Genomic DNA, 9,711 nt, shown 5'->3' with positions numbered 1-9,711 from the left:
ATGTTCAGAGGATGCACTTGCAATAAAATGCTTTCCGTTTTGAACCAAACAGTACTGTAATAAATGTATCACGATCGTGCAGCAAACAAATATACAAGACTGACTGCAATTGTCTGCACTGCAGAAAGTTCTGCGAGGTGCATACTAAATCAATGATCACGTAGGGGCTCATTTGACTGATTCTTACCCCTGCCATGACAGAGTGCTTGATCCAACTGGCCGCTGTCAATGTTCCACAAGTGCAATTCCCCATTATCGCTGCCACTGATGGCAAATTCCCCAGTGTGATCAAATTGCACATCACAAATCCGATTACGCCTGATCTTTATACGGAGTGTCTGTATGAGTAACAGATGGCAGGTCGGGTTGTCTGTTAACCTGTAGACATCGATTCCATCTACAAGATTCCACACAAGAAGAGAGCCTAGGGAATCTGAATATGCTGAACTACCGCTGCTCATATTCAGTCTTTACAACGTAGAGATACTAGTAAGGTGCTCACATGCGGTTACCAAATTTTTGCCTCCACAACTCTTTCCAAGGTGAAATGCTCCATGCCACGCTATAAATGATCATTGTCATTACTTCGTTATCAAATCATGCAGCGCTCACATCTCACGAGAATCGAGGTAGGAGGCAAGAATGCTCTTGCCTTTCTGGAAGAAATGCGTTGAAATGACAAGCGCTGGTCTTGGGTCCTGGGAGAATGGTGGATCCGCCAATAAACACTGCAAGGGCTCTAAACCAATGCTAAGTCTGCAGCTGGGTGACAAAAACTATAGCATGATTTACCAAGTTTTCCTATGGCAAGTCTGAAGAGGACGACTCTGCCTGGTCCCGTCGCAGCAATTATACCCTGAGTGTCCTCTACCTCAATACTTGTCACCGCACCCGGGAATACTGTCTGTATGCTCAAAAGTACGTCTGTCCGCTGTCAAACAAAGGAACAGATTCATTTTGACAAAATATTGAAGCCTTACTGTTGAAAACACTTACCTTGTCACCACTCAATTTTCGCAGCTGCATTGTCCCATCAGCGCCACCTGACAAAAGGAAATTTTCAGCAGATGTTAGTGAACCAACTGCCCACTTCAAGGCCGTTATAGGGCCTTGTTTTGGCCGAATGCGTAGGATTTCAGATGATTCAGCCATTGACCACAGCATGATATGTCCGTCATCCCCTACAACAGGTAATCATGCCCCAAAGTTCAAAGGGATAGTGAACAATGTGCCAGGCCAACCTAAATGAATACTCACCTCCACTAGCCAGGTAGCCCTCTTCACTGAAGCACATACAATTGATGGGAGCTTTATGGCCCCTGAGGGAGCGCTGTAGATAAAATTTGTTCATAGAAGTCACCCAGCGGAAGGCTGATCACAGGCAAATTGATATTCTACCCCGAAGCGAGGAACGAGCGTAGGGTTAGAATTAGGACTTTGCGGCAGCGGCAGTGCAGCACGTGGCCTCTCTTGTCTCCGCACCACGCAGTGCTCGCGCCACGCTCCAGCAGGCTCAAACCAGCCTGCTGCCTTCTGCTTTTCTTTTCTCCGTGTTTGCTCTGCTCTTCAAAATCTTGCACCGCCATTGTCTGGGTGCCCCATGTCTGATTGTTGGGATGCAAATCGACTTGCAGGATGATGCTCGGGTGATCGAGAAGCTCTCCAGGTAGAAGCAATGACTGGCGTCGACTGAGCACAGTGAAAGGCTTTCGAGAGAGCTTGGCGCTGTCAAGTATGCGGCGTTCTCCGCCCTGACACAGAAAGGGTTGAAAAACGTCTTTGACGAGGTTGGTGAAATCTTTGATAAACCTTATCTGAATGATTGGCTGATAACCTACTACAAGGCTATTGTTGCTGCGCTAGAGCTATCAATGCATCATCATTTAATGAATGATCCATCACGACAGTACAGCTTATACATGTATGTTGCGACCGTGTAACATTCTCTTACAATCACATAGAATCTCGAAAGACAAAATATTGTACTACTGTCTTGCGTGCACTTACCATTGCCTCATGTACATTTCGCATTGATCATCTTGATCGCACACACGCACAATCGACAACACATTTTCATTTACACACCGCCTCGAAACATATTCCATTGTATTGCTACACTTTCGACAATGATAGACCAATCGCACAGTAAGTTTGTACTCACAACTCCAATGTAAGTAAAAGGAAGTGTGGAATGAATAACGCAAAGACGCCCTGTGTCCTGAGGCTTCTTCCTAACAAAAAATAGCTGGGGTATTGATGTCGAGCAGTGTGATCGGAAGCTTCTGAACATAATGGGTGAAGCGGACAATAAAGAGGGCTCAGAAAAACAGGAGGTAGCTAAATAGCTTGGTTCTAGAACTTCTAATACCGCTTGAAACGTTCTTCCAGCTTTCGCCGCACATCAGCAGATGCATAACTCAATACTGGATAACTGACCAGTGAAACGCCAACCATGAGAATAGCAAGTTTTACAGCTTCTTTTGGTGGTTCGTGAAGCTGCATCAAGGCCCACTGGTCAGCGCCCTGATAATTCAAATATCTAGCACTTACTTCTTCAAGCATGAATTTGAGGAGGAAATCATTGACTTGATTTGCTCCAAGAAATTGAACATCTAGCTGTAGTACGTCTCAATCAGTTGTTGCTTTTTTGCCATTGTACAACTTACCTCGTCGAAAAGAGCAAAGACTTTGCTCACAAATTGGATGTCGCGCTGGGAAGCATGCTGAAATCGTTGGCTCAAAAGACTATGATAATTTTGGTCCACTTAGTTGTAGAACGTCAGTGATAGCAAGCTCAAGATAAAATAGAAATATCTTACATGAAATATGCTCCAATTGCTGTTCCTGAATTGCCTGAGGAGTATCACTGACATATGGATCGAGAGATGAAGCCACAGCGGTGTCCCTGGCTTGAGACTGATTGCTCATGATGGAGTGTTTTTGTTTATCATATCAGATGTGTCTCCTTTTAAAATCTCCAGAAGAAAGGAAAGACGCTTGAGGATGCTTGCCGAAAGCTTGAATACCTAACAAAGGGATCAATAACAAGCAGGATTAAACACTATTTGTTGTCTGGAGTCGTGAAGTACTTCAAATCTATTGCCATGAGAGAGTGCTCACATAATTATTTGCCGCGGGTCGGCATACAGGTGCCTCCGGGTGTCGGGGATGTTGTTTTAGTCCTTTGCAGCGACGTTAAGCCTGAGATTTGTGCTCATGCCAAGATCTATTACGTATACTATATTTTGGTTGTTGGTCGAGTTTCTCTTAGACGTGTACAAGTACAATGCAAACACTCTAATTTCAATCTCATGCCACATGTCCGTCCCTTGCTTTTTATCGCTCCTCCCTTTGACGTTTAACCGGCCATTGTATAGGGTATTGTTTCCGACTCCCTTTCAGGTCCGACTATGACAACACTTAGATGCTCTGTAGAAGGTAATAAAGACCCTCTTGAGACTTTTGAGTTACCGATTCACTCATCCTTCGTCAAACAGATCCATTCACTTTTAATACACGCACAGGAATCTATTGGGAGTGTTGATGTGGTTCAGCACAGCATCATCTGCTGGCAAGCGGGCCAGCAATGCTACATGGGAACAAGGCCGTTCAGAGCAGCCAAAGACGCAGAAGAATGTTTTGGATCCTACAATATCTGCACCACAATCTGCACCACCAAAAGTCAGTTCATCACATTGCTCTCTCTGGAGTTATTTTGAATGATTACAGATAGCGTCATCGCCTGAGGAGTCTCAGCTCAGACTCTTGGAGGCCCTTGTTAAGGAGGTACGTAGTGTTATTTATGCAAAGGACATGTTCATTCAGCCCGACCTGGGGCTTGCAGAGTGCACGCAGAAACTCATCAGCATCGATCAGTTCAACGAGCCGTAGATCGCCATCAATATCACAGATCAAGACACCTGTGACTGAGCGCAACCCCCCTGAGCGCCGGGGTTCACAATCCTCTACGTGCTCCAACCGTACTATTCGAGCTCCCCCTGAGGGCTTGAATCGTTCTACTACATCTTTACAGGTGATCATTGTTTTATGGTGGTAGAATAGACTTTGATGCAGCTCCACAGGAGCTATTGGATAAACACAGCGATACGACGCAGACGCACTCTACTGTATGTCTTTTATATACTTCAGGCGATTAGAATTGATTTTCTTTTAGCCCTCTGGTATCGAAAAGCAATCAGGCTCTGGATTGGGCGAGTCGTCTCAGCAGTCATGCCAATCCAAAGGAAAACAAAAGGCAATTGACATTTCTTCGCCACTATCAGATCCTCATATATCACCTCCAGTACGTCTCGCAGGTTCTTCTCATTATTGCTGAACTGACAATGTCTTTCAAAGAACTCGGCCACCTTTTCTACTTTACCCAGATTACCAAACTTGCCGCCGCCGCCGCCTGCCGGACCTGCGCCGACTGTTCAAAGCAACCCTGTGTCCCAGCCGATCACGCAAAATCAACAATTCCCGCCAGAGGCCATGGCTTCTATTATGTCATGGTTTTCTACAGGCTTCTCGCATGTGACTTCGACGCTGGAAGGCCACCAGTCAGCCATCGCGAAGAGGATTGAAGACGACGTTAAGGAAATCCGTCAGATTTGCATGCGGACCCAGGAACAACAGAGGAATTTATCCTGCGAGCATTACGCAAAGTCAAAGGTTAAAAAAAAGAAGCGCGCTGGTTTTGTTCCTGATCCTAAGGACGATTGCGTAGATGCTCCCACTGATCATAGCAAGGTGACTTATAACGCTTTCAAGGTTAGTTGGTACTAAATTCGATTCATATTGGAGACTATGGTTACTAACGTCCGGCTGTCATAGGCATGTATCCGCCAGCATGCGCATCATCTTCTGAGAGTCAGTGATTATAGACTGTTGACTTCGAGTAACTGTAGCATCACTGAAGATGAGAACTTTGCGTACATCTCAAATACTCCCGGCCGCATCCAGATTACTGCAGACAACTTTCGTCTTGATCTGATGCGCCATCGAAGCACCAAATTCAACATCGATGCCATCCTTGTATTTGCCCTCGACTTCATCGAGAAAACTACCAAATTTGGTTGGTACAGCGATTCTAAAATTCCTGAATGATACTTTACTCGAAAAGCCGTGAAAGATGCATTCTATTCGCATTTCAAAACCATCCGAGACTATTATAAGGATATAGAGAAGGTCAAGAACGGAATGTCCATGGAGGAGCTTAAAGATAAGAAGCAGTTGGAGCTAAAGAAAAGTGCAAGGCAGTCAAGGAAAAATCGAGTACGTGATCCGTTCACTCCAATATTTATACTCACACTGATGTCCATTTCAGCTTTATGCAGAGCGATTGAAAGCTTGTGCACTTGATGGTGGCCCATTTACACCACATATGGCTCTCTTACAGGAAGCAGGGAGCGCAGGGTGTAGTTCCGACGAATCTGAGAGTGAACCAGACCAGGAACCTGCATATTTGCAGAAGGCTCCTAGGCGTGCGAAGCACATTGGATACAGACGCATCGAGCCAATTTGGCGGGGCACCGCATTCCGCTCGCTGATGTATCGTATTGACGACCGTGTTGATGACTTAAGGTCTTCGGGAGTCAACTTCGCGTCTTCCAGAGCCAGCCGACGACGGTGTGGAAATGTACCGCGCACTAGACTTCACTCAAACAAGACAAATCCGTCAGTCGCAGCACCTCCCAGCCTTCCTCGAAATTGCTACAATCCAGTATGGTACAATTCACTCCCACTAGAAGCAAAGCTGCGGTTAGACATCAAAGACTGGGACTGGGATTTTTGCAATGGCGGACAGTTGGAAGTCGAAGGTGCACCTCAGACTGGTCATGGAGATTATTGTGTTCCGGACCCATCGGATCCATTTGGCCAGCGAAGGATGCAGGTTGATGGAGACTGCGGAGAAGGCCCTTCAAATTCAGACAGTTAGATACTGTATGCTTGAATAATACTGTGGCAATATACATCTGAGCAGGGCTATCCTTCCTCCGCATCCACATCTTCCCACCTTTACAATCACTTTCTGCTCTCTTTGCATGAAGAGCGGATAGATCAACAACACGAGGCGATGAAGAGAATTTGATGATGTCCCGGTAGAGAACCTTAGTTTCTGTGGCGAGCGAGCGAATGGTAGGAGGAGCGGGCGGAAGCTCTGTATCGGATTCATCTGTGTCGGATTGTCCTGAGGGGTCCAGCGGAGGTGTACGTACGCGACTGATATGTTCTGGGAGATGTGGTAGTGCTTGTATTTCCTTGAGTAGGTCCTGTCCCTTGAGATACGAGTTTTCTGTGCGCAAGAAGCGGACGGTGCCACGAAGAGCCTTGATCTATGTGAGAGTCAGAACAACGATGATGAGATGGGTCTAGACCTGCACGGACCTGCTCCAGAAGGTGCGGTGTCTCCACATTACCCTCCATGGGGACATTCTCTGAATCAACAGGTTGTGTGCTAGCAGCTGGACACGGCAAGTTATCAGACCGTGCAATTGACCCCAATATAAAGAAACATACCTTGTCGCTCCGAACCCGCAACCAACGCCTTCAGTTTCGCATTATCTTGCTCGAACATATCCAGGTCTGCCTAAAGTTGTTCCATTGCCTCTTTGTATGCATGTTCCTGCTTGCGCGCTTTCGAGAGCTCGATGTCAAGATCTCCAATGGTATCCACTTGCTCCTTGACTGCTTCCATGCGCCGTTCCATGTGCTCGATCTTCACCTCTGACTTCTGTATCACTTGGTCTTTCGTCTTGAGACTCCGTGAAAGTCCTTGTATTTCCTCCTGCAGCTGTGCGGCTTTCTGCTCGGCTTCGACATTGGTAGTCATTCTGGCTCTGATCTCCTCAATTCGTAGGACCCACGGTGGTGTGCCAGAGACTTGGCCATCGTTAGCATGATATTTGACGAATATCAAAGCTAAAAGAAGCCTACTCTTGAACACGTTCTCAGGTTCCATTGCCAAAGGGAGTAACTTGTTGCACTCCGCTGATAACTGGGCAATAGCTTCACCAACCGCCTCGAAGCAGGAGGTCCCAGGTTTCATGTCCTTGGCGACAGTGGACGTTGCAGTCTGCCTGGCATACGACAACACTGTTGCAAGCTGAAACGGAGCCTTGGCACTACGGGCGTCGCTAAGGTGTGGAATTACTTGTTGGGCGAGCTACAGTTATACAAATAAGTAGTCTTCCTCAGAAAGGGGAGCGAAAACACTAACAGAGATATCAAAGTTGACTAGCTCGGGAACTGCGTTGCTGAGATTTTTGAGTTGCTGAACGAGATGTGACTTGAGTGCTGAAGACTCCTGGATAATGTCATTGAGGCGCTTTGTAAGTTTCCTGTATCAGAGGCGATTTTACTGTGAACGGCGCTATTGTGGCGAGCTGATAGTGCTGATGGCGAGTTGATATGAGCGCTGACGCTGACGCTGAGCTGCGCTGCAGCGCCAGAGCAGCGAATATTCATTCGAATCACATGAGCGGGCAAACGAGAAAAAGAGAAGCCCGAACTATAAAACACAAAGTCTGAGGAAATGTGACATCAGTATTCTGCGGCTGCAGTGGCGACCTTGGAACGAAAGTTTTACATCCCATGTATATCCCTAACCCCGTTGCCTGACGAACAAAGGATGTGACTTGAGTGCTGAAGACTCCTGGATAATGTCATCGAGGCGCTTTGTAAGTTTCCTGTATCAGAGGCGATTTTACTGTGAACGGCGCTATTGTGGCGAGCTGATAGTGCTGATGGCGAGTTGATATGAGCGCTGACGCTGACGCTGAGCTGCGCTGCAGCGCCAGAGCAGCGAATATTCATTCGAATCACATGAGCGGGCAAACGAGAAAAAGAGAAGCCCGAACTATAAAACACAAAGTCTGAGGAAATGTGACATCAGTATTCTGCGGCTGCAGTGGCGACCTTGGAACGAAAGTTTTACATCCCATGTATATCCCTAACCCCGTTGCCTGACGAACAAAGTGTTAAAAATCGAGCTGGCCATGAGCTGGCCATACATGCGGACATGGTTTAAAATTGAGATTGCGTGTATAGAGGAGCTACAATGTGTTTGCCACATAAAATCACGGCCGTCCGGATTGGGTTTCAATGATCTTGCAGTGATTTAACATTTTGCGCATCAATTGGGATCCCGACCCGTGGCGTCACGTCTTTGAGTTCAGACGAAGAATGGCAAGCCTTCCTATATGATTTAGAATCTAAAATAAATGGTCTCAAACTAGTGGGATAGTGTTAACCTTGATATTTTACACTTTGTCGTCGTCGAGGATTCCTCTCCCTTTTAAAATTTCTGCGCCGCATCTACTGCGCCACCTATCCATATGTTGTATTACATTCCCACCCCGTTTGATCTTCATCTGAACGGCCTTACCTTTTCGACTTTGCCCGCAGTGTTCTCTGGAATCGTGGCATCTCGGTACTTGCCATTCTTACAAATCATCACCCTATTGGGCAGATTCTTCATATGTACCCTTCCGACCTTCTTGTTTATTTTCTCTCTTTTAACTGTTATGTCCATATATTACTCTCTTTGTTTCGCATCATACTGCGACCGAAGTGTAGTTCGACTTTCTGTTACTTCCAGGTTTCCCCGATGCATCCGTGACCCAATACCACGACTGACATTCCCGTGCAAGCTATCCTCGCCACTCCTATGGTCATAATGTCCGCTGTCCATGTTCCAGTGAAACATCTGTTTGCCGCGTGTGGTTCATATAGCAATATATGCTTTTGGTGCAGTCGTGCTCTCACAACTTGAAAGGCTCCACATACAATTTGAATCCCCGCTCTGTGTACTTCATCAGTGCCTCGATGGTGTTTTTGCCTTCCATGTAAAGGCGCGAATGTACGAAACTCTCAGGCTTTCTGTCGTAAATCCATTCAGGATACATGACGACGGTGGAATGAAATTGAAGAATGGGAGCTATTGCGCAATCCCAGTGGGTCACGATAATATCTATCTGCTCTTCTCCGTTTACCAGCTTGTAAATTTTGGTTATCGCATCGCTGTCGTATAATGTTTTGCAGCAGATCTTCTGAGCAACAATATATTATGATGTGACCGGTTGACCGATGACCGGAGTCATTGAGCACGTTACAAGAAACACCCAGAGTCACGAAACTTGTTCTAATATTTGTCCATGAATGACCACTGTCTGACTTCCGATGCTGACAGGGAATGTGATGCAAGGCAGCCGCTGCAATTCGGAGTACGTGAAACACTGGGTATCTGCTCGCATGGGGATTAATTGTCTCACAGGGAATTCAAGCTTCAAGCCTGAACTTCGTTGTCCTAGATGTAGGATCACCAAAGACATCCCACTACTCCGTCTGACCCTGTGACTCACGAAATGTAGGTCGATCACGAATAGACCGTAACCGATGGTACGTCATATAAAGACACGAATGAGTCAGAATATAACTTATAACAGCCAAATTTATGTCAGAGTGTAAACGATCCAAGATTCAAAGAGTGAGGCTATGCGAGCGCAAACCAAATGTAGGACAAACGGGCGACGTTTTGACGTTGGCTCGAGCTCTTGCATATTGATATTTTTACTTTCCTTTGATACGTATATTTTTCGTGCCTAAGCTAACAAGCATACTACGAACAGAACCGTACGAACATCTCAGTTCTTCCCCGAGACTGAGTACCGAGATGTGAGCCCTCGTTATCATTTTGTCATTCTTATTTGT

General features: G+C 46.2%; 3 protein-coding genes across 3 annotated transcripts; 1 reads left to right on the top strand and 2 right to left on the bottom strand.

The window, feature by feature from the left end:
- Nucleotides 1-191: 191 nt before the first annotated feature.
- F5891DRAFT_907258 (WD40-repeat-containing domain protein) lies at nucleotides 192-1,351 on the bottom strand (the record flags this gene model as incomplete). The annotated part of the gene is made up of 6 exons (XM_041373566.1): nucleotides 192-453; nucleotides 503-562; nucleotides 613-739; nucleotides 793-931; nucleotides 991-1,181; nucleotides 1,258-1,351. Coding segments are annotated over 6 exons (873 nt in total), but the record flags the coding sequence as incomplete, so codon positions are not given.
- Nucleotides 1,352-3,543: 2,192 nt separating this feature from the next.
- Nucleotides 3,544-5,938, top strand: F5891DRAFT_979456 (uncharacterized protein; the record flags this gene model as incomplete). The annotated part of the gene is made up of 9 exons (XM_041376892.1): nucleotides 3,544-3,681; nucleotides 3,730-3,786; nucleotides 3,911-4,033; nucleotides 4,083-4,127; nucleotides 4,175-4,303; nucleotides 4,357-4,770; nucleotides 4,834-5,074; nucleotides 5,123-5,274; nucleotides 5,327-5,938. 9 exons carry the CDS (start codon nucleotides 3,544-3,546, stop codon nucleotides 5,936-5,938), a joined length of 1,911 nt encoding a protein of 636 aa, XP_041227225.1.
- A 47-nt stretch (nucleotides 5,939-5,985) lies between these two features.
- On the bottom strand, nucleotides 5,986-9,106 carry F5891DRAFT_1277635 (uncharacterized protein; the record flags this gene model as incomplete). Its single annotated transcript, XM_041370274.1, has 7 exons — nucleotides 8,788-9,106; nucleotides 7,220-7,340; nucleotides 6,677-7,165; nucleotides 6,520-6,589; nucleotides 6,388-6,464; nucleotides 6,071-6,335; nucleotides 5,986-6,008 (listed from the first exon to the last, which is right to left on the bottom strand). The coding sequence occupies exons 1-7, from the start codon at nucleotides 8,904-8,906 to the stop codon at nucleotides 5,986-5,988; spliced, it is 1,164 nt and encodes a 387-aa protein (XP_041227224.1). The 5' UTR covers nucleotides 8,907-9,106.
- Nucleotides 9,107-9,711: the final 605 nt, after the last annotated feature.

This window comes from Suillus fuscotomentosus (genome assembly GCF_016647785.1).
Source record: "Suillus fuscotomentosus strain FC203 chromosome Unknown F5891scaffold_21, whole genome shotgun sequence".
NCBI lineage: Eukaryota > Fungi > Basidiomycota > Agaricomycetes > Boletales > Suillaceae > Suillus > Suillus fuscotomentosus.
This window is presented reverse-complemented; position numbering and strand designations above follow the sequence as displayed.